Source organism: Lagenorhynchus albirostris, chromosome 2, assembly GCF_949774975.1.
Source record: "Lagenorhynchus albirostris chromosome 2, mLagAlb1.1, whole genome shotgun sequence".
NCBI lineage: Eukaryota > Metazoa > Chordata > Mammalia > Artiodactyla > Delphinidae > Lagenorhynchus > Lagenorhynchus albirostris.
This window is the reverse complement of record NC_083096.1, coordinates 35,622,085-35,647,464: the sequence shown is the minus strand read 5'-3', so window position 1 is coordinate 35,647,464 and position 25,380 is coordinate 35,622,085. Positions and strand designations below refer to the sequence as shown.

The window sequence follows — 25,380 nt, the reverse complement described above, 5'->3', positions numbered from 1 at the left end:
AGGAAAAAAGACGTATCTTGAGGTCCTCAAAACCTCTTCCTATAATGACCTGTTCTCCTGGATGAGTTTGATGGTGGGCCAGTGGTCAGTGGTAATGATGTGATAGTCATGATGCAGAGGTAGCCAGGGCATCAGAGAGCTGTACCATCATAAGCAAAGAACAAATTGCCCCTGCCTCCTACCCCACAGCAGTCAGTCATCAAGTCCTGTCAGTCCTGCCACTTTAATTCCTCTAGGACTCCTCAATTTCTCTCCAGGCCCATTGCCATGGCAACAGTTGAAGGAGCTTCACTACTTAGCAAGATAGTTGCAACAGGTACCTATGGGTTAAGTTTTGTCCCACTTCAAATTGTTGTCCATTCTGCAGCCAGAGTTATCTTTCTAACATTCAGCACATTTTGGTTAAAGCCTTTCAGTGCCTGTCCTTCACCTTCATTCTGAACTCATGAGAGTTCTTCAGGCATTTTAAACGGTTTGCAGTATCATGCTCGTTTATGCCCAATTTGATTGTGTCCTGTGCTGAGTCAGAATAGTAAGTGATATTGTGTGGGTGCTTAGTAGCAAAGGAAGATGCCTTAGATTAGCAAACTAGCAATGCCACAATATTTCTTCTTGCTCAATTACTGTTTGCTTTGTCCTGTTGAACTTCCGGTGTTTAATAGGTTTTGCTTGCTCTGTAGGTATATGTGGTTGACATGAAAAGTGCTAAACAGCATTTCCAGTTCTACTTCCTGCACAGACAAAAGGTGATATTCCTCAGTTCCCTTAGGATGAGTAGCGTCTACACATTACTAGTTTTGGACAAAAGGCTGAAATGCAAAGTGATATGTAGTCATTTCCAGGAAAAAAGCTCTTAAAGCCAGGGGACAATTTGATTTTCTCTCTTCCTCTACTAAAGAGATTGTGAAAGCACATTTTGATATCATAAGATTGAAGCAATCTGGATTGCTGAGATGGTTGCTAAACTAACACCTAAATTATAGCTGCCCTAGAGAGTTTCCTGGACAGGCAGTAAACTCAATATGAATGAGAATCAACTTTTACTTTGCTGCTGGGACACACTTACCCCAAGCCCATACCCATTCCAGCTCCAGCCATCCCCCCAGGGTGGTTCTTGGGCAGAGCACCCTGGGACCCCCTCCCACATGCACCCATTCCAGCTCCAACTGTACCATAAAGGCAGACCCAATGCAGTGAGTGCCAGGATCCCCCAGCCCATGCTCATTCTGTTTTGCCTAATTCATAGACACAAACATGGAAAGTCAAATAAAATGAAGAGACAGAGGAATATGTTTCCAGTGAAAGAATAAAATAAAACCCTATTTTTAAAAACCCTAATGAAATAGAGATAAGTAATTTACCTGATAAAGAGTAAAAAATAATGATTATAAAGATGCTCACTGAACTCAGGAGAAGAGTGAAGGAACACAGAGAGAACTTTAATAACACAGAGTTAGAAAATATAAAAAAGAACCAGTTAGAGCTGAAGAATACAATAAATAAAATAAAATACACTAGAAGGAATCAATAGCAGGTTAGGTGGTACAGAAGAATGGATAAGTGATCTGAAAGACAGAATAGTAGAAATCACCCAATCAGAACAGCAAAAAGAAAAAAAAAATTAATGAGCCTAGTTTAAGATGCATCTAGCGCAACATCAAGGAAACTGACATTTTCATTAATGGAGAATAGAGAAGATAAAGGGGAAGAAAATTTGTTTGAAGAAATAATGGCTAAAAATTTCTCTAACCTGGGGAAGGAAACAGATATCCAGGTCCAGGAAGTACAGAGAACCCCAAGCAAGATAAATGAAAAGAGATCCACACCAAGACATTATCATAATTTAAATGACAAAAGTGGGCTTCCCTGGTGGTGCAGTGGTTGAGAGTCCGCCTGCCGATGTGGGAGACACGGGTTCATGCCCCGGTCCAGGAAGATCCCACGTGCTGCGGAGCGGCTAGGTCTGTGAGCCATGGTCGCTGGGCCTGAGCGTCCGGAGCCTGTGCTCCGCAACAGGAGAGGCCACAGCAGTGGGAGGCCCGCATACCACAAAAAGAAAAAAAAAAAAAGAAAAAAGTTAAAGATAGAGAATTTTAAAGACAGCAAAAGAAAAACAACTTGTCATGTACAAGAGAACCCCTCATAAGTCTACCAGATAATTTTTCAGCAGAAATTCTGCAGGCCAGAAGGGAGTGGCAAGATGTATTTAAAGTGCTGAAAGGAAAAAAAACTTACAACCAAGAATACTTTACCCAGCAAGGGAATCGTTCACAATTGAAGGAGAGATAAAGAGTTTTACAGACAAGCAAAAACAAGAGGAGTTCATCACCACTAAACCAGCCTTACAAGAAATGTTATATAAAGGGTCTTTTGTAAGCAGAAAAGAAAAGGCCACAACTAGAAATAAGAAAATATATGGAGCTTCCCTGGTGGCGCAGTGGTTGAGAGTCCGCCTGCTGATGCAGGGGACACGGGTTCGTGCCCCGGTCCAGGAAGATCCCACATGCTGTGGAGCGGCTGGGCCCCTGAGCCATGGCCGCTGAGCCTGTGCATCCGGAGCCTGTGCTCTGCAATGGAAGAGGCCACAACAGTGAGAGGCCCATGTACCACCAAAAAAAAAAAAAGAAAGAAAAGAAAATATATGAAAGAAAAAAATCTCACTGGTAAAGGTAAATATATAGTAAAGGCAGTGGATCTGCCACTTAAAATAGTAGTATAAAAGGTAAAAGACAAAAGTAGCAAAATCAACTATAACTATAATAAGTAGTTTAAGGGATAAACAAAATAAAAAGTTGTAAACTCTAATGTGAAAAATGTAGAATGGGGGGGCAGAAACAATATAGTGCTCTTAGAATTCATTTGAACTTAAGTGACTATCAATTTAAAATAAAAAGATATATATCAGTTTATTATATATATATATATATATATATATATATATATATAAACATCATGGTAACAACAAACCAGAAACCTATAATAGTTATGCAAAAATTAAAGAGAAAGGAACCCAAACACATAACACTAGAGAAAATCATCAAACCACAAGGGAAAAGACTAAGAGAAGAAGAAAGGAACAAAAAAGAACTACCATAAAAAACCAAAACAAAACAGAAAACAATTAACAAAATAGCAGCAAGTACATTCATATCAATAATCACTTTAAATGTAAATGGACTAAATGGACCAATTAAAAGACATAGGTGGCTGAAAGGATAAAAAAAATTTTAAAGGCCCTTTTATATACTGCCTAAAAGAGACTCATTCTAGAGCTAAACATACACAGACTGAAGGTGAAGGGATGGAAAAAGATACTCCATGCAAATGAAAACAACAGGAAAGCTGGGATAGCAATACTCATATCAGACCAAAGAGACTTTAAAACAAATACTATAACAAAAGACAAAGAAGGATCATCAAGACAGAACATTAATAAGGAAATATTGACCTTAAATGACATATTAGATCAGATAGTTTTAATAGATATATACAAAACATTCTATATAAAAACTGCAGAATACACATTCTCAAGTGCATATAGAACATTCTCCAGAATAGATCACATATTAGGCCATAATACAAGTTTCTATAAATTTAAGAAGATTGAGTTCTCTTTTCCAAACACAATAATATGAAATTGGAAATCAATTATAAGAAGAAAAATGGAAAAATATAAACATGTGGAGGCTAAACAACCTGATACTAAACAACCAATCGGTCAATGAAGAAATCAAAAAGAAAATCAAAAAATACATTGAGAGAAATAAAAATGGAAACACAATTTTCCAAAATCTATGGGTTGCAGCAAAAGCAGTTATAAGAGGGAAGTTCACAGCAATATAGGTCTACATCAAGAAACAAGAATACTCTGAAATAAGCGATCAAACTTTACACCTAAAAGACCCAAAAGAATTAGAAAAAAACCCTAAAATTAGTAGGAGAAATGAAATAATAAAAATCACAGTGAAAGTAAATAAAATAATGACTAAAAAATATAGGAAAAAGCAATGAAAAAGAAGAGAGATGGCTCAAACAAACTCAAAAGTAAAAGAGAAGTTACAACTGATATCACAGGCCATTTATGACAAACCCATAGCTAATATCAAAATCAGTCATTAAAAGATGAAAGCTTTTTCTCAAAGATCAAGAATAAGACAAGGATGCCCCCTCTCACTACTTTTATTAACCATAGTATTGGAAGTCCTAGCCACAGCAATCAGACAAGAAAAGAAATAAAAGGAATCCAAATTGGAAGGGAAGGAGTAACTGTCACTATTTGCCAGTGCCATGATACTATATATAGAAAACCTAAAGACTCCACACAAAAAAAACTATTAGAATTAAGAGATGCATTCATTAAAGTTGCAGGATACAAATTTAATATACAGAAATTTGTTTAATTTCTATACACTAATAGCAGACTATCAGAAAGAGAAATAAGAAAACAATCCCATTTACAACTGCATCAAAATGAATAAAATATCTAGGAATAAATTTAAACAAGGAAGTGAAAGTCCTGTACACTGAAAACTACAAAACATTGATAAAATATATTGAAGATGACACCAGAAAATGGAAACATATAATGTGTTCATAGATTGGAAGAATTAATATTGTTAAAATGTCCATACTACCCAAAGCAATCTACAGATTTATCAATCCCTATCAAAATACCCATGGCATTTATCACAGAACTAGAACAAATAATCCTAAAATCTGTATGGAACTACAAAAGACCTCAAATAGCCAAAGCAATCTTGATAAAGAAGAACAAAGCAAGAGTTATCATGCTCACTGATTTGAAACTATACTGTAAAACATTAGTAATCAAAACAGTATGGTCCTGGAACAAAAACAGACACATAGATCAATGGAACAAAACAGAGAGCCCAGAAATAAATGCTTATATGGTCAATTTTTCTAGGATAAAGGAGGCAAGAGCATACAGTGGGGAAAAGACAGACTCTTCAGTAAATAGTGTTGGGAAAACTGGACAGCTACATGCAAAAGAATGAAACTAGACCACTTTCTTACACCATATACAAAAATAACTTCAAAATCGATTAAATATTTAAATGTAAGACCTGAAACTATAAAACTCCTAGAAGAAAACATAGTCAGTGATCTCTTTAACATTAGTCTTATCAGTATTTTTTTAGTTGGATCTGTCTCCTCAGGCATGGGCAACAAAAGCAAAAAAAAAGGGACTGCATCAAACCAAAAAGCTTTCACACAGCAAATGAAACCAATAGCAAAACAAAAAAGCAACCTACTGAATGGGAGAAGATATTTGAAAATGATATATCTAATAAGGGCTAATGTCTAAAATCCATAAAGAACTCATACAAATCAATATAAAAATATCTGATTAAAATATGGACAGAGGACCTGAATAGACATTTTTTTCAAAAAAGACATACAGATAGCCAACAGGCACATTAAAAGATGTTCAACATCACTAATCACCAGGGAAATGCAAATCAAAACCACAATGAGATACCACCTCACATGTGTCAGAATGGCTATTACCAAAAAGACAAGAAATAAAAACTGTTGGCAAGGATGCGGATAAAGAAAGAACACTTGTGCACCATTGATGGGAATGTAAATTGGTATAGTCACTATGGAAAACAGTATGGTGTGTCCTCAAAAAATTAAAAATAGGACTACCATACAATCCAGGAATTCCATTCCTTACTATTTATCTGGAGAAAACAAAAACACTAATTTGAAAAGATATATGTGACCCCAATGTTCATTGAAGCATTATTTACAATAGCCAAGATATGGAAGCAACCACAGTGTCCATCAATAGATGTATTGATGAAGAAGATGTGCTATATATATATATATATATATATATATATATATATGCCATAAAAAAATAATAAAATCTTGCCATTTGCAATAACATGGATGGAATTAGAGGGTATTACGCTAAGTGAAATGTCAGGCAGAGAAAGACAAATACATGACTTCAATTATGTGTGGAATCTAAAACAAAACAAACAAACATAAAACAGAAACAAACTCATAGATACAGAGAACAAATTGTTGGTCACCACAAGGAAGGGAAGTGGCAGGGGGGAATGGGGTGCAGAGCAAAATAGATGAAGGGAATTAAGGGATAAAAACTTTCAGCTATAAAATAAATACATCTCAAGATGTAACATACAGCATAAAGAGTATAGTCAATAATATTGTAATAGTGTAAGGTGACAGATGGTAACCAGATTTGTGGTGATCATTTTGTACTGTATAAGAATATCAAATCACCATGTAGTATACCTGAAACTAATATAATATTGTGAGTCAATTATATTGATACTTTAATTAAAAAAAAAAACTTTTACTTCACAAAGCCAATGAGATATCAGTGTTATTTATTACCACATACTGGTACTTCATGCATAAGCATCAGTTTACCAAAAAAATACTGCACCATTGCAATAATTAGTTTGTCTTTGAATCATTTCACTTCCCCCAATACATTTACCTTCCTTTTTCTTTTAAACAAAAAATTCAAACCAAAATTCATCATTATGACTTACTTTTACAAATAGGAGGGCTTGGATTCCAGACACCTATTGTCTTATTTTCCAGTCTGCAAGAAACGGAGGCTGTGCCTAACATTGAGAAGTCAGGGTCACAGCTGTAGGTGACAGAAGAGCCATAAGTGTAGAAGTCTTCATCTCCACCATTGTGCTTCCCATTGCTGATGGCTGGAGGAGGCTCACACTTGACAACTGAGATGAGTGAGTGAAGAGGAAGAAATAATTAGGGAAAGCATCCTTACAAATCTAACATTCATGATGCAAACTCTAATGAAGGGTATAAGAAGCAGCAAAAATGCACAGGAGTTTTATTACGTAACATGGTTTAGGTTTAGAGGCAAGTCAAAAAAAGTCTACTTACTTTCGCAACTGGGGAGAGGATCACTCCAGCCAACTCCTTTATCTTGGATCTCACAAAAACTAGTGGCTGAGCCAGTTAAGATATACCTGAGTAAGATAGGATCAAAGATTTTAATGGGATTATTCCTACTATAAATTAAGTTGAATAAACGAGTCTGAACAAATGGATTTATTACTCAATATTAAAAATGAAGAAATAATGTTTTTTCAGGTAACATTTCCTATTGAGAACTCCATTTTGTAAAATGTTATCACTGCAATGAGATGTGTGTGTTCACTTGTTCTTTTATTCTGTAATCTATTATTGGACGCTGACTAGATATCAGGCATGGAGTTCATTCAGAGCTCAAGCAGGACAATGTAGAGTAAAAGACTCATTTGAGTGTGTTCTGCAATTTTCTTTGGATGAGTGTACCAGCCAGATTACTGGCGCCAAACTCTCTTGTCCTCTGTTTGCCACCTCCTGACGTCCAGATGCTTGCCCTCTCTCATACACCATTAACTCCCACTTCATGACCCCCCATTTCTATGGCTCTTGACAAGTCCTAAGCTTTCTTCAGTTTGTTTTACTACCCCATATGAGTTATGGTAACAGAAAAAAAAAAAGCATCATTAGTACAATTTCAAATTGTACTATTATCAAGGAATAAACCTATAATGTGACTGAATACTAATATAAATGTTACCTTCAGCAATCTAAGAGGTCCTGAAATTTATTTACTAATAACTTTTTAATGATAATTTAATAGTAATTTTAATAAGGTAAACTACAATAAGAATTAAGCATTTCTTTATCTTGAAATTTCTTAAAAATGTAATTTTTCTAACCTAGCCAGGAAATCAAGTGAAAAGTGTTGTTTTTGATTATTCCAATAGGAACACTTTGGTGTTCCAACAGGATGTTAGTTCTGAATCTTCTCACTTTCCCTCTTGGGAGCCATACACAGTAAGGGAAACATGAGAAAATCAAACAAAATGAAACAATAATATCCAAAACGTGGAGAAAAAATGTTAGATATAGATGACAAGCATAGGAGAATCAACATATACTTAATTGGACAACCTGAAGAAGGAATACAAAACAGAACAAAATAGCTATCTTTAGATATATTTCTGGTAAATGTTACAGAAATAAAATAATATTTTAATCTACATTTTAAAATTGTACATCATATAGCAATGAAAAATTGAACCAAATTGTCCATATCAAAACAACTAAGAGTAGGATTACTAGATTTAAAAGGTACAGAATATCTTTGGACAGCCAAGCAAAGACTAAGTCACATATAAGAGTAAAAAACCCAGAGTTCTCTAAAGCAACATCCTCCAGAAAAACAGACACAGCAATAACTATAAGATATTCAAGAAAAGAAAGTATGAGCCAAGGACTTTATATCCAGCCACATTATCTTTTAAGTAGCAAAGCCTCAGACAGTATTTAAAACTGCAATAATTCAACAGTAATTTTCACTCAGAGACTTTTCCTTGGAAATCACCAGAGGACAAACTATAGCCAACCCAGAGATTACAGGAGAAACTAGCAAAAACAAAAACAAAAAACAACTGATAGTGAGTACTGAGCATGCAGATCTAAGACAAAAAGGTGTGGTTAAGAGTGACTGAATGAAATATAAACGTTATGTGCTCTGACAAGCTGAGATGATATAATTAACAAAAATAGGAGATCCACCAGAGGACAGACAGCAGAAGCAAGAAGAACTACAATCCTGCAGCCTGTGGAACAAAAACCACATTCACAGAAAGATAGACAAGATGAAAAGTCAGAGGACTATATACCAGATGAAGGAACAAGATAAAACCCCAGAAAAACAACTAAATGAAGTGGAGATAGGCAACCTTCCAGAAAGAGAGTTCAGAATAATGATAGTGAAGATGGTCCAGGACCTCAGAAAAACAATGGAGGCAAAGATCAAGAAGATGCAAGAAATGTTTAACAAAGACCTAGAAGAATTAAAGAACAAACAAACAGAGATGAACAATACAATTCCTGAAATGAAAACTACACTAGAAGGAATCAATAGCAAAATAACTGAGGCAGAAGAATGGATATGTGACCTGGAAGACAGAATGTTGGAATTCACTGCTGTGGAACGGAATAAAGAAAACAGAATGAAAAGAAATGAAGACAGCCTAAGAGACCTCTGGGACAACATTAAACACAACAACATGCACATTATAGGGGTCCCAGAAGGAGAAGAGAGAGAGAAAGGACCCAAGAAAATATTTGAAGAGATTATAATCGAAAACTTCCCTAACATGGAAAAGGAAATAGCCACCCAATCCGGGAAGCACAGCAAGTCCCATACAGGATAAACCCAAGGAGAAACACGCTGGGACACATAGTAATCAAATTGGCAAAAATTAAAGACAAAGAAAAATTATTGAAAGCAGCAAGGGAAAAATGACAAATAAAATACAAGGGAACTCCCATAAGTTTAACAGCTGATTTCTCAAAAGAAACTCTACAAGCCAGAAGGAAGTGGCATGATATATTTAAAGTGATGAAAGGGAAGAACCTACAACCAAGATTACTCTACCAGGCAAGGATCTCATTCAGATTCAATGGAGAAATCAAAAGCTTTACAGACAAGCAAAAGCTAAGAGAATTCAGCACCACCAAACCATCTCTACAACAAATGCTAAAGGAACTTCTCTGAGTGGGAAACACAGAGAAGAAAAGGACCTACAAAGAGTTAGTTTGATCTGTTTAGGATTACACAGTTTGTGTTAGAACCAGAAGTGTAGTTTACGGATTTAAATTTAAACGCTTTTTCTGTTCAGTCCTTCTGTATTGCCAAAACTGGCACATTCTTCACTATGTCAATATAGCTTATCTTTACCCATTTAAAAACCAGCACATATATCTATATGAGATATAGATATATAGGTACATGGACGTAGATATCATTCCTTGTCCAAATATATATTAAAAACCTTTTCATCTTAAAAGAATGAAACACCTACAAAATTGTGGTTTCATTACAGATGCATGAAATGCAGGATATTAAAATTCTTTTAATGTAGGATAACTTTTAACCACACTCATTTTTTCTCTTCTTTCTCTATAATTGTTTATTTCCCTTACTATGTATACTTAAGCATTGCTTTTGAATAATCCTAAGAGATTATGGGACACTAAGATAGGCTGTAACTTTCAATTTTATCAGTTTGAGCCCTTCCAATCCCAAAGGTCATTTTAAGCCTATTTACTATTTAATATAAAATTACTTGGCTTTCTCAATGCAAAGTGATTGTTGGGTTTAATTGTAATATATAAACAATTTAGGCCATTTCATCTTTGTAATATATCTTGAGAACAAAAAGCCATGATGTATTCGTGGAGTAAGAGTCTAGAGATACAGCCTTGTTGTTGCAGTCTGCAATCACTATGTTTAGAATAACCTCTGTGTGCAAAAAAAAAATCTTTAAGCCACAGGTCCTGAGTTGGGGGGCGTATAGTGGTGGTAGGATGAAATGGAAATAGTCCATATGGTTTCTGCTCTCATAGAACTTTCTAAGTGATTTCACAGTTGGTCTAGTGCTCTTTAGTATCTTTCCTTAATAAGTAAATGCCTATAAATAAAATGGATAATTGTAAAAAAAAAAAAAAAGAAAAGGAGATGAGGGACAGAGTGGAAAAAAACCAAACTCATTGATTGCCTTATCTGTAAGTGCTGGAAGTAAAATCAAGCTATAGACATATATAAGTACTTAACATTAATGTTGAATACAAAGCAAACACTAAGATAATACAAATGACATAAATTTACTGGTAGAAAAGACAGAGGGGTGGGGAGGGAAGGAGAGAGTACAAGATAAGTTTACTGTAACTTATAACAAGGAACAAGTTTAAAAATAAAGATAGAAATAAAGAAGGTATTTAAAGGTATATATAATTATATAAAGGTATATAATAATTATATACAGGTAACCACTAGAATCAAAATTTGAACTCTCCTAAATATATATATAACTGCACATATATACATATAGTACAAAATATGAAATAATATGAGAAAATTAAACCTATAAGTATCACTAATATCAATAAATGTAATTGGACTTGTCTCCTTTTGAAAGAAAAAGACCTTTTAGTTGCAACAAAATTCGACTCTATGTTGTATACAGGAGACAAATCTAAAAGTACCTCAGATAGGTTAAAAACAAAAGGACGGGCAAAGTTATATAAAGCAAATGCAAACAAAAAGAAAATAAGGGATACTGGTTTTAATATCCTATGAACTGGACATCAGAATCAAGATCCTTAAATTACACAAAACGGGCATATTATGGTGTTAAAGATTTTGATTTGCAGTGAAGAGCTATAAATATTTATGTACCAAAAAATGTAGTAGCAATTTTAACAAAAAAAATACATGGGTCGGGGCTTCCCTGGTGGCTCAGTGGTTGAGAGTCCGCCTGCCGATGCAGGGGACACAGGTTCGTGCCCCGGTCCGGGAAGATCCCACGTGCCACGGAGCGGCTGGGCCTGTGGGCCATGGCCGCTGAGCCTGCGCGTCCAGAGCCTGTGCTTCGCAACGGGAAAATACATGGGACATAAGAAAAGTATGCTATTATTTATCAAGAATTTTTGTGATATTAAATAATTATGAAATTAATTTACTTTAATTCTTATCTTTAAGCTTGAGATATATAAAGGAAAGCATAATTAAAGATTCAAAAGAGCTAATAAATAAATTATACCTGTTATGTATATATCAAAGTCTGTATACTAAGAGTAAACAATGTAACTTCATTTCAAGTGCCTATGGAATATCAATTAAAATTGATTATATATTATGAAGTACATAATATTCTAAAACGTAGAAACCTTAACAAATTCTAAAAAGTAGAAATAATACAAGTAATATTCTCTGTTAGTCCAGAAGTCTTAGTAACCAATGGAGGAATGCTTCTACCATTTAACACAGCAAAAGTTCCATTAAACTAAGGTTGCTCAATTTAGCAAATAAATAACCAGGATGCCTAGTTAAACATGAATTTCAGGTAAACAATAAACATTTTTTAATATAAGCATGCCCCAAGTATTGCATGGGACATACTTGCACTAGAATTAAACCAGGAATCCTGTATTTTATCTGGCAAATTGCCTGGCAAATTAAACTTGAATTTGGGTCTCAAGTCTGGTTCCTCAAGCAAATGAATAAACAGACAAAGAAGGGTGTTACTTTCCTGACTGAGGTGATTAATCCTGATTAGCCATGGGAAATTGGGTTGCTTAAAAGCAACAATGGTGATGATGTATACGTCTGGAATGCAGGGAGATTTCCTGGGCACATTTTTGTACTATTTTCATGCCCTCTAATTAAAGTCAATGAAAACTATAACAACCCAATACAGGCAGGACTGCTAATGGCCCAGACCCTTCAAGAATAAAAGTTCAGGGCTTCCCTGGTGGCGCAGTGGTTGAGGGTCCGCCTGCCGATGCAGGGGACACGGGTTCGTGCCCCGGTCCGGGATGATCCCACATGCCGCGGAGCGGCTGGGCCCGTGAGCCATGGCCGCTGAGCCTGCATGTCCGGAGCCTGTGCTCCGCAACGGGAGAGGCCACGGCAGTGAGAGGCCCGTGTCCCGAAAAAAAAAAAAAGTTCAGGTGATCCCATTACACGAGGAACCACGATCAGATGAAGTGGTTACTGAGGGTAAAGTGGATATGGAATGAGTAATAGAAGCAGGTAGTTATAAACACTAACTACAACCACATGACCAGTTGCAGAAATAAGAACCATAATAGTTATAAACATTTCTTTCTTATTTTCATATGAATAGATTTGGTCTAAATTAAATTTTTTCTCTTTATTTTTTCATTCCTCTAACATCTAAACAAGATGCGTTAATAGTAGTTTAGCTTATATCTCAGTATTTAAATTACAGCATATCAAAGGGGAGGTATGACTTTGCTTAAAGAGGATTGTCTTTGGGGTAGAGAGTTAGCATCTTTTCAGTTTTATGAGGTATAGTTGCATTATGTAAGTTGGAAGCATAATTTTGCTATTGCTTTTATCTGGAAGTTAAGCTAAGTATGGTTAAAACAAGTGTGTATAAATACCAAATTTGACAAGGGATGGACCCTGGTAGATTCAAATTATGTCAACTTAACTAAGCAGAAATTACTTTTTCCAGAATTTTCTTCCATGCATAGCGCCAAGTTAATGTTGTCCATAAGAGACGATGGAAGTGAATTAATACCCAAGTTCTGTATATGCTTGAAAGATCAGAGCAGAGCACAAGACGTGACTGCAGTTTACACATATTGTTGCTTCTCTGTGCTATCACCTTGTTGGCATTGGGCACAGCCAGGACTACAGCAAACCCAGCTCCTGGAGGATGTCCTCCTTCATGTACTCCAACTCCTGATCCAAGTACATTAGCACTGTGGGGAAGGGCAACAGCTTCTACAAGACATACCCATCTTTGAAGCTGAAGGCTAAGAGGCAGTGAAAGAACAATGTGAACCCCAGTCAATACTCATGGGTATACTCTAATCCATACTGTGACTTCCAGTCTATACTCCACTCAACCATGTGGGTCCCATTTTGGTTTTGCATCTCCCACTTCACATTCACTTTCCCTTTTTGACTGCCTGCCCTGCGGACCTCAGGCCACGTTAGCAAACATAGAAGAAACAGCCTCCTCTACACTGTTTCACCAGCTGCCAGTACTATATCAACTCAGATTCCTGTAGTAAATCCCTTATTTTATATTTATGTATATATAACCCTAACCCTAACCCTAACTGGTTGGTTTTCTTATATACATTTATATATGAAACAGATATAATATTATTTATATTTCTCTGAATGAGTCCTGACTAATATAACTAACTGATATAAATAGACAAGAAAAATACATTAAAATAAAAGAAACATAAAAAATGGAAAGTAAGAGGTAAAATAATCACTATTTGCAGAGGATATGATTGCAAACTGGGTAATCCCAAGAGAATTCAACTGTAAGACTATTATAAATAATAAAAGAATTCAGAAAGTTAACATGCAGAAATCAATAGTGTATATATATATATATATATATATATATATAAAATGTTAGACTATTTAATGGACGAAAAGACCCAATTTAAAATAGCAAAAATAAAATGCCTAGGTTTAAACACTTCAAGAAATGCAAAATCTATGTTAAGATAATGTTGAAACATTCCTGAAGAAACAAGAGAAAAACACTAAAATGAATGGGGCAGAACATGCCACCCCAAAATAGGCCACTTTGGCATCAGGATTATTTTCAGCTAAAGACACCTGAAAATCAACAGATGCAAGAAGAGGTTCCTGACCTCCCCTTTTCTTCCTGAAAGCAGATCAAACTCCCAAGTGAAAGATGCCTTTTCTATACCAGGAGGAAAGAACATTTTTGTCGCCAGAGATGGAGTATTGATTTCACAGAGAAATCTGTACTGAAGGTCTTGTTAAAAATAATGCTTATCTCCCTTTAGCCTCCCTATATATTTTGATACTTTTCCACAATTACTATTCTTTCACCAATCTAATATAGAAGCACTTAGGCCTAACCGCTTTGAGGTTCTTCATTTTCCTGTGAAGGCTCCCATGTACGTATAAAAGTAAGATTGATATACTTTTCTCCTATTAATCTATGTTAATTTAATTCTCAAACCTAGCCAGAGACCCTAAGAGGGCAAAGGGAAAGTTTTCCCTTCCCTACAGTAACATATTCTTGTCTAGGGAGACTCAACATTAAAAAAAAAAAAAAAATCGGGCTTCCCTGGTGGCACAGTGGCTGGGAGTCCGCCTGCCGATGCAGGGGACACGAGTTCGTGCCCCGGTCTGGGAAGATCCCACATGCCGCGGAGCGGCTGGGAGTATGAGCCATGGCTGCTGAGCCTGCGCATCCGGAGCCTGTGCTCCGCAATGGGAGAGGCCACAAGAGTGAGAGGCCCGTGTACTGCAAAAAAAACAAAACAAAACAAAAAAATCTGTTCTCCTAAAATTAAGTTAAAAGCTAATCCAACACTGATTTTTTTCTTTTATTCTAATTTAATTTAATCTATTTTTTATACAGCAGGTTCTTATTAGTTATCCATTTTATACGTATTAGTGTATACATGTCAATCCTAATCTCCCAATTCATCACACTACCACCACCCCCGACCAGTTTCCCCCCTTGGTATCCATACGTTTGTTCTCTACATCTGTGTCTCTATTTCTGCCCTGCAAACCAGTTCATCTATACCATTTTTCTAGGTTCCACATATATGCATTAATATGTGATATTAGTTTTTCTCTTTCTGACTTATTTCACTCTGTATGACAGTCTCTAGGTCCATCCATGCCTCTACAAATGACCCACTTTTGTTCCTTTTTATGGCTGAGTAATATTCCATTGTATATACGTACCACATCTTCTTTATCCATTCATCTGTTGATGGGCATTTAGGTTGCTTCCATGACCTGGCTATTGTAAATAGTGCTGCAATGAACACTGGGGTGCATATGTCTTTATGAATTATGGTATTCTCTGGGTATATGCCCAGTAGTGGGATTGCTGGGTCATATGGTAATTCTATTTTTAGTTTTTTATGGAAGCTCCATAATGTTCTCCATAGTGGCTGTATCAATTTACATTCCCACCAACAGTGCAAGAGGATTCCCTTTTCTCCACACCATCTCCAGCATTTCTTGTTGGCAGATTTTCTGATGATGCCCATTCTAACTGGTGTGAGGTGATACTTCATTGTAGTTTTGATTTGTATTTCTCTAATAATTAGTGATGCTGAGCAGCTTTTCATGTGCTTCTTGGCCATCTGTATGTCCTCTTTGGAGAAATGTCTATTTATGTCTTCTGCCACTTTTTTTATTGGGTTGTTTGTTTTTTTAATATTGAGCTGCATGAGCTGTTTATATATTTTGGAGATTAATTCTTTGTCTGTTGATTCATTTGTAAATATTTTCTCCCATTCTGAGGGTCTTTTTATCTTGATTATGGTTTCCTCTGCTGTGCAAAAGCTTAGAAGTTTCATAGGTCCCATTTGTTTATTTTTGTTTTTATTTCCATTTCTCTAGGAGGTGGATCAAAAAAGATCTTGCTGTGATTTATGTCAAAGAGTGTTCTTCCTATGTTTTCCTATAAGAGTTTTATAGTGTCTGGTCCCACATTTAGGTCTCAACTCCATTTTGAGTTTATTTTTGTGTATGGTGTTAGGGAGTGTTCTAATTTCATTCTTTTACATGTAGCTGTCCAGTTTTCCTAGCACCACTTATTGAAGAGGCTGTCCTTTCTCCACTGTACATTACTGCCTCCTTTGTCATAGATTAGTTGACCATGGGTGCGTGGGTTTATCTCTGGGCTTTCTATCCTCTTCCATTGATCAATATTTCGGTTTTTGTGCCAGTACCATATTGTCTTGATCACTGTAGCTTTGTAATATAGTCTAAAGTCAGGGAGTCTGATTCCTCCAGCTCCATTGTTTTCCCTCAAGACTGCTTTGACTGTTCGGGGTCTTTTGTGTCTCCATACAAATTTTAAGACTTTTTGTTCTAGTTCTGTAAAAAATGCCATTGGTAATTTGATAGGAATTGCACTGAATCTGTAGATTGCTTTGGGTAGTACAGTCATCTTCACAATATTGATTCTTCCAATCCAAGAACATGGTATATCTCTCCATCTGTTGGTATCATCTTTACTTTCTTTCATCAGTGTCTTATAGATTTCTGCATACAGATCTTTTGTCTCCCGAGGTAGGTTTATTCCTAGGTATTTTATTCTTTTTGTTTCAATGGTAAATGGGATTTTTTCCTTAATTTCTCTTTCTGATTTTTCATCATAAGTGTATAGGAATGCAAGAGATTACTGTGCATTAATTTTGTATCTTGCAAACTTACCAAATTCATTGATTAGCTCTAGAAGTTTTCTGGTGGCATCTTTAGAGTTCTCTATGTAGAGTATCATGTCATCTGCAAACAGTGGCAGTTTTACTTCTTCTTTTCCAATTTGTATTCCTTTTATTTCTTTTTCTTCTCTGATTGCCGTGGCTAGGACTTCCAAAACTATGTTGAATAATAGTGGCGAGAGTGGACATCCTTGTCTATTTCTGACCTTCTAGGAAATGTTTTCAGTTTTTCACCATTGAGAATGATGTTTGCTGTGAGTTTGTCATATATGGCCTTTATTATGTTGAGGTAGGTTCCCTCTATGCCCACTTTCTGGAGAGTTTTTATCATAAATGGGTGTTAAAAATTTTGTCAAAAGCTTTTTCTGCATCTATTGAGATGATCATATGGTTTTTATTTTTCAACTTGCTAATATGGTGTATCACATTGATTGATTTTCATATATTGAAGAATCTTTGTATCCCTGAGATAAATCCCACTTGGTCATGGTGTATGATCCTTTTAATGTGTTGTTGGATTCTGTTTGCTAGTATCTTGTTGAGAATTTTTGCAGCTATATTCATCAGTGACATTAGTTTGTAATTTTCTTTTTTTGTAGTATTTTTGTCCGGTTTGGGTATCAGGGTGATGGTGGCCTCATAGAATGAGTTTGGGAGTGTTCCTTCCTCTGCAGGTTTTTGGAAGAGTTTGAGAAGGATGGGTGTTAGCTCTTCTCTAAATGTTTGATAGAATTCATCTGTGAAACCATCTGGTCCTGGAATTTTGTTTGTTGGAAGATTTTTAATCATAGTTTCAATTTCAGTGCTTGTGATTGGTTTGTTCATATTTTCTATTTCTTCCTGGTTCAGTCTTGGAAGTTTATACCCTTCTAAGAATTTGTCCATTTCTTCCAGGTTGTCCATTTTATTGGCATAGAGTTGCTTGTAGTAGTCTCTTAGGATGCTTTGTATTTCTGTGGTGTTTGTTGTAACTTCTCCTTTTTCATTTCTAATTTTATTGATTTGAGTCCTCTCCCTTTTTTTCTTGATGAGCCTGGCTAATGGTTTATCAATTTAGTTTATCTTCTCAAAGAACCAGCTTTTAGTTTTATTGATCCTTGCTATTGTTTTCTTTGTTCTATATCATTTTTTCTGCTCTGATCTTTCTTTCTTTCCTTCTGCTAACTTTGGGTTTTGTTTGTTCTTCTTTCTCTAGCTCCTTTAGGTGTAATGTTAGACTGTTTATTTGAAATTTTTCTTGTTTCTTGATGTAGGCTTGTATTGCTACAAGCTTCCCTCTTAGAACTGCTTTTGCTGCATTCCACAGCAAATGGAATCATTGTTTGGATTCCATTTGGATCGTTGTTTTTTCATTGTAATTTGTCTCTAAGTATTTTTTGATTTCCTCTTTGATTTCTTCAGTGATCTCTTGTTTATTTAGCAATGTATTGTTTAGCCTCCATGTCCAACACTGATTTTTAAATATGCCTAACTTTAAAGTTCACATATAAAAATATACAAATACATATTGTCAGGAAAATCCTAGAAAAGAAAGGTAATAAGATAGGACTATCCATATTATTATTAAAGTATATTATAAAACATCAGTAAGTAGATGACTGTGAAATGTGTATATTAATGTATAGGCAAAACAACAGCATTGAATAGAAAGTCCAGAAATAAACCCAGATATATATAAGAATTTCATATAGTGTCAAAAAACACTCTCCTATCAGTAAATTGAAGATAGACTTTTTAATAAATAATGTATGGATAATAGGAAAGCCATATGGAAAAATACAGACTGGGACATGTACCTCATACCGTATACTCTATAATGACTCCAAATGGATCAAAGCTTTAAATATTAATAAATATGAAAGCATAAAAAGTAGTAGAAGAAATCTAGGCAAATAGTTCAAAATCTTGTATTTGGGAAGACCTTTTAAATTAAGACCTGAAATTCAGAAGCCTTTTTAAAAGGAAGACTGATAAATTTGACAACATAAAGAAATTTCTCTTCAAGAAAAAACGTACCAAAGCCAAGTCAAAAGAAAAATAATATACTTGGGGGAAAAGTTGCAGCTCATATCAGAAACAAGGTCTAAACCCTAATACACATAGATTCATGTGAATATGTGTATGTATATAGCTTAGAAATTAAGAATAAAACGGTCAACAGGTTAGTAGAAAAAAGAGGCAAAGTACATGCCAAGTAATTCACAAATATTTATTCACAATAAGTGTAAACATCTCTTGAACATATTAAAATATGCTCAATTTTACTCAGAATAAGTGAAGTATACATTTAAACTATAGTAAGATTTCATTGTTACCTCTAAAATAGGAAATTTTTCAAAATTTTTACAAGGTTTGAAAGTTTGACAGCACACTTAGTTGGAAAGTTTATGGAGAGACAGACATTTGTATACTCTGTAAAACCATGTAACTTCTACAGAGAGCAATTTGGAAATAACTTTCAAATTTTCAAATATATGTATTCTTTGACCCAGGAATCCCACCTTGGGAATTTACCCTACAGATTTGACTTATATGTACAAGGTTATGTATTAGAGCGTAGTTTAGAACAGCAAAAGATTGGAAATATTCATGAATCCATCAGAGATTACTAATCCATGATACATCACACAATAAAATTCTATGCAGTTGTAAAAGGGAATTAATGAGAGACCTCTCTATGCACAAACATAGAGATATCTCCTGTTTATATTGGTAAGTAAAAAATAAAGCAAGATTCAAAACTACTTTTCTTATTGGAAAGGTGCAAAATAAAAATATATACTAATTTCTTAGCTTGTATATGTAAAAGTAAACACTGAAAAGGTACATAAGAAGCCAGTAAAGGTGGATCCCTGTTTAAGGATGGAAAGGAATGGTGCAATGGCAATGGACTGGAAGTGAGAATTCTCAATGTATACCTTTTTACATCTTTTTTTTAATATATGAATACATTAGCTATTTTTAAAAAATTAATTTAAAAGAAAAGTATCGTCTCTAGCTTGCCTCTCACTCACCCTTCTGAACAGCTGAATTCTATTTGTGATCCAAAAGAGTAATCTGTCTTAGCTGTCACTTGCCCGTTAAGTAATTCTCCTGGGTTTCCGCATCGTTTCTCTGAGAGAAAAATTAAAATGATGATTAGTGATTACATGTACTCATGGATATGGCATTAGAAAAGAGAGCTGATGGATCACTGTGGTAATAAAGTCTATGGCCCAGGATTTAACACACTGACCAGGGAGCTAAGCTCCATTCTACATCTCCAGTGTGTACTTTGAAATTAAGCCACTCAAAATACATGTCCTTGGTCACAAAAGAAACAAAAAAAGTATAGATTGTGTGTGTATACCCCTACTACTGGAAAAACATCACAGAATTTATTCTCAACTAAGTGAATCACAGCATCTTCTTCCAAACACAGCATATATTTGGGGTGAGGTTTCTTTGAAAACTGCATTGCCATTTTCTAGCAACATAACTTTTTATAATTTTACAGAGTGAATCTAGTTTTCAACGTACTAAAATTGAATTTGTAGTTCACTTCCAAAAAAAATTTCTTACTGAATATATTGTAAAGGATAGACATTTTCCAATGCAACTAGGTGGCTCCCAATTTTTTTGTTTTATTCATTTGTTTATGTTTTTCAAAAAGTGGCACACATGTGTACATTGAAATCAGTAACTGACAAACCGAATTGTTTCTTAGTGACCAAAGACACTCATTTGCATTCATAAAGCTTAGTTCCTGAGATAAATTTGCAAAGAAGTAAAAAGCACAAATAAGAAAAATAAATGTTCATACTTACTGACACAGAATTCCCTGTATTTCCAACTGCCTGTTGAGTCACAGGTAACACCGTGACTTCTTGAACTTGTCCTACTGTAGCCAGGGCGGCAGCTGTATTTCAGAGTAGTTCCAGTTTCGAACTCTGTCTCATTCAACTCATTTATTGGAGAAGCAAATTGTAAATAAGGTGGAGGACCACAATTGCCTGGACACCAAAATGACAAAACACCAAAAGTTATAGCTTGGGACACAGCATCTTAAAATTTCAGTAGCATTACTTTAGAGCAGGAACCATTCTTTTCTCCTCTAATCAAGAAAAACAGTAACTCTTATTATCCCCACTGTTCAGTGAATCCAGTGAATAATTAGTAATACATGTTTGTTGATTAATGACAATGATCCTGATAAAAGCCATAAATTTTTCACCCCTTCTCTCCTGTAAATGAGATGATTTAACTTAAAAGGATGGCAGACATGATTTCATCAGCCTATCAGTTTCCCCATATCTGCTGACTCAGATATATCCATGCAAATCCAGAAGTCCTACAATTTCCTTCAACAGAAACATTATTTCATTAATAATAACATTATGTAACATAGGTTGACTCAGGGAACAGAAACTGGGTGGCTGGGAAAAGGATGAGAATAACATTTCTCATTTGTACTTTTTTGTACCCTTTGGATTTTGAGTGATCTGAAGGGAGACGTATAGAGCCCTTGAAGCATAAAAATCTTCATCCTGCTTTGCCTGCAAGAATGAAATATAGGGCTGATTTACCTTTCAGGATCCACAGTAGAATAATATACTTCCCCTGTCCATTCTGGATAAACCCACAGACAGTGAAGATTGTTTAGTCGGGCTGACAGATAATACAGATTTGTTTCAAGTCTTGGTTGGGGACAAATAGTTTTGGAAATTCCTGAAGAAGAAATTCTAACGGAAAATGTCTATAAAATGGACTCTTTTATGGGTAAAGCAAATTCCCCCTATATTCTAAATAATTCCAAATCCCCTTAAGTTCAGAATTCCAAGTAAATTCCAAACTTCTGATCAAATAAACCCTTTGTTGCTGAAGCTGGATTTCTGCTAAAAGCTTAATCAGCTCTCCGCTAGTCTTGAAAGTGAATGAGTAGATGATCTTGAATGTTTGTTGACAATCTGAACTTGTCTCCCTATTACTCACCAAGAACAGTAGCCAACAGAGCAGCAACCAAGGTCACTTGGAACAGAATTGGATCAGAGACTCTCCAGGACCCAGAGAAAGGCCAAGATGCCATTGTCCCCTTTCTATGAAGGATCATAACTGGAGCTCTCTGTTGCTTCGCTGACACTTTTCTGCTGAAAGAACTCAATTTAATAAACAATCATTGAATTCCTGTTTGTCATAAAGCACTAGGATCAATACTATGGGATCCATGTCTTGAAGAAATTACAGCCTAGAGTGAAAGAAAAGATAGGTGCACAAATGTTACAACACAAAACAGTGGGTGTTAACCTCTGCAGAAGCACTCTGCTCTTAAGAGAGATTAATTCCAAGTGGAGAGATGGTAGGTGGCTGAATCTGAGTCAGGTATGCTGTAAATGTTAGAAAATGGATGCAGGGCAAATTGGGGGAGCAGTAGATAACACTACAATTTGGCTGCAAAGTAAGGTGTTGGAGATGGTTGTTAAGTAGGAGGCAGCTCATAGGTGTGTCTGAATGGGTTGTAAGGGCCAAGGTTAGGAACTTATGGACACTATTCTTTCGGGAGTAAGAGCCATTGTTTGTTGTTTAGATTTTGGTTTTGCTTTATTTGTTTTTAATATGTCCTTAGAGTGACACATTATTGTGCTTTAAGATCACTAGAGTGGATGCATACATGATAGATTGAAGTGAACAGAGAGGAGAAATGGAGAGGTTGATTAAGAAGACAATTGTGATTGGCCAGGTGAGCCACAAAGATGATCTGACCAAGGAAACAGCAGAGGAGTTAGAGAAAAGGAAACAAATGTAAAACAAAACAAAACAGGACTTCCCTGGTGGCGCAGTGGTTAAGAATCCTCCTGCCAACGCAGGGGACACGGACTAGATCCCTGGTCCAGGAAGATCCCACATGCCATGGAGCAACTAAGCCCGTGTATCACAACTACTGAGCCCATGCTCTAGAGCCTGCGAGCCATAACTACTGAGCCCGTGTGCCACAACTACTGAAGCCCGTGTGCCTACAGCCCATGCTCCACAACAAGAGAAGCCACCACAATGAGAAGCCTGCACACCACAAAGAAGAGTAGCCCCCACTTGCCGCAACTAGAGAAAGCCCACATGCAGCAACAAAGACCAAATGCAGCCAAAAATATTTTTTTAATTAAAATAATAATAGTTCAAAAAAATGTTTTAAAGCAGAAAATGATAAGATAGAGAAAAAGAGTTGGATCAGTATGCATAACATTGGGAGTTCCTCATGACAACTGTCAACCAAGGCAATAAACCAAGCAATTTGCAGTTTTGGAAAAAAATCGTTTTATCTATAGATATAGATATATGTAGATATATATAGATATATAAACAAAAATAAAAATATATGGGACAAATGTACTTTCATTACTTAATCAGACTATTTAAAGACATATTTAAAGCAAAATCATGAAGGATGTTTTTCTCTTCACCACACTCCTGTTCCCATTGGAAATAAACAGTATACCTTAAATTTACATTAGAAATAGTCTCTGTCCTCAAAGGAATATATGAAGTTAAGTCCCAATGAAATACTAAACTTCATCTTTTATTCTGATATTTCTGTTAGATCCACACGATTCTTACGCTCCACATGTGTCCATAATTCATACTAATTGCATATCCATTTAGATAAAGGGAGTCCCCTCAATATTTCCCTCAAAGATGTTTCTGTCCCAAACTGAGGGGAAAAAAGTTCATAGTGGCCCTTCACACTATGTGTAGGGCCCCAACTTCTTCATTGAGCAAGGACTCATCTAAACTTATCTTTCTAAAACTCAGTTCTCACATTCAGTCCTCCACCTGCTGTCAGTTGTGGGCAACTCCACCCCACGTACATCCTATCCCATGAGCTCTGGACACGGCCACTAGAACAATTCCACCAAAAAATAAGTTTAACCTGTTGAACAATTTATCAAATACGTTGGTTACTAAAAATATGTTTGCAGAATTTGTACTGAATGAATTGAGAAGAGCCAGGACCAGGGTTCTGAGCCCCTTTCTTGTTTCCCCCTCTCTCTTTTCCTAATACCTCCATCCTGATCTCTAGTCTCTACTCCTTCTGTGCTAGCAGTCTCATGAGACTGGAGACAGTTGCAGGTAACAAAAATACTGAAAATGCTGCTTCAAAGAACATATTCATTCGCTATGTTCAAAAAGAATATTTATAATCATTGAATGTATTCAAAATGAATATATCTTAGAACAACATTAAGTAAATTGATAATGTGATAAATTCAACAGATCGATTTCAGTGAACTGATCCTTCAGGAATGGGCATTCACCAAACTGGTTTCCAATGATTAACTTTTTAGTTATAATCCAGCTGGTCTGGACACCCTGGATCCCTGACATTTCCAAACACTTTCTTACCTCCTACCCCTGCCCGTATCATCTTCCCTCTCACACTTTCCTCTTTAATTCCTACTTATTGTAGCCATCCCTTCTCCAATGTCCCCTCCTATCCTCCAGACCAGACTCTAACTTCCAATTACAATTGAGTGTTTATAACTCTGATTCTGACTTGGCTTAACTGACATCTGAAGTCTGTCTTCCCCACTGGACCATAAGTTCCTTGAAGTCAGAAGGTGGGCTCTTAATCATGCCCTACATGGTACCTAGCACCGTGCCTCATTCAAAGTGCTCAATAAATGTTTGTTGAATTTACACTCAAAAGCACCTAGTGCTAAAATATGTTTTAAAGAAAAATAACACTGTTCCATATCTATTCTTACAGTGTTTGCTGTGTCAAGGTCAGATTTTAGCTGATTTTTAAAAAAGGCACATCTTGGGCTTCCCTGGTGGCGCAGTGGTTGAGAGTCCGCCTGCCGATGCAGGGGACGCGGGTTCGTGCCCCGGTCCGGGAAGATCCCACATGCCGCGGAGCGGCTGGGCCTGTGAGCCATGGCCGCTGAGCCTGCGTGTCCGGAGCCTGTGCTCCGCAACGGGAGAGGCCACAACAGTGAGAGGCCCGAGTACGGCAAAAAAAAAAAAAAAAAAAAAGGCACATCTTAATAAGAACAGACCCTAGCGATTTTACTCTCGGCTATTCCCCATCCTTAACCCGAAGTTATCATATCATCAACCATAAAACATAGGATAGTAAGGAGGGAAGGAATAAACAAACACCACAGGTTATGACAGGAGCGAAAAGGCAGCCACACGTACAGACCCTACCTTGCGATGAGGGATTTACATCACGCATCTTGTAACAGGGCCACAGACACAGTGCTGGGGACACAGCAGGATAGTGTGTGGCCAGACCCTGGGCATGGAATCAGACCCAGGCCACGCAGGTTCAAACCTGGTTCCACCACATGGGAACTGTGTACCCATGGGCAAGATACTCAGCCCTCTGAGCTCCTCTAAGCTTCAACTTCCTTTTTCATAAAATAAAAATAACTACACATGTCTCCCAGAATTGCTGAGAGGGCTTGGTTTGGAGCATGGACAGCACATAGTAAATATTCATGAGAAACGTTAAGGAAAAGGGTGACAGAACTGGTGTTGGAAGGTGATTCTGACAGAATGAGAACTCCTAGAGTCAAAACATCATCATGA

The 25,380-nt window shown here is 36.2% G+C and overlaps 1 protein-coding gene across 1 annotated transcript in view; it reads right to left on the bottom strand.

The window, feature by feature from the left end:
* Nucleotides 1-25,380, bottom strand: part of C4BPA (complement component 4 binding protein alpha) — a 41,242-nt gene that overhangs the window by 11,036 nt on the left and 4,826 nt on the right. The window contains exons 2-6 of the mRNA XM_060130409.1: nt 21,790-21,944; nt 20,625-20,810; nt 19,833-19,932; nt 6,916-7,001; nt 6,552-6,746 (exon numbers count right to left, since the gene is read on the bottom strand). Of these exons, the coding sequence (XP_059986392.1) occupies nt 6,552-6,746; nt 6,916-7,001; nt 19,833-19,932; nt 20,625-20,810; nt 21,790-21,944 (722 nt within the window). The remainder of the gene's footprint in view (nt 1-6,551; nt 6,747-6,915; nt 7,002-19,832; nt 19,933-20,624; nt 20,811-21,789; nt 21,945-25,380) is intronic.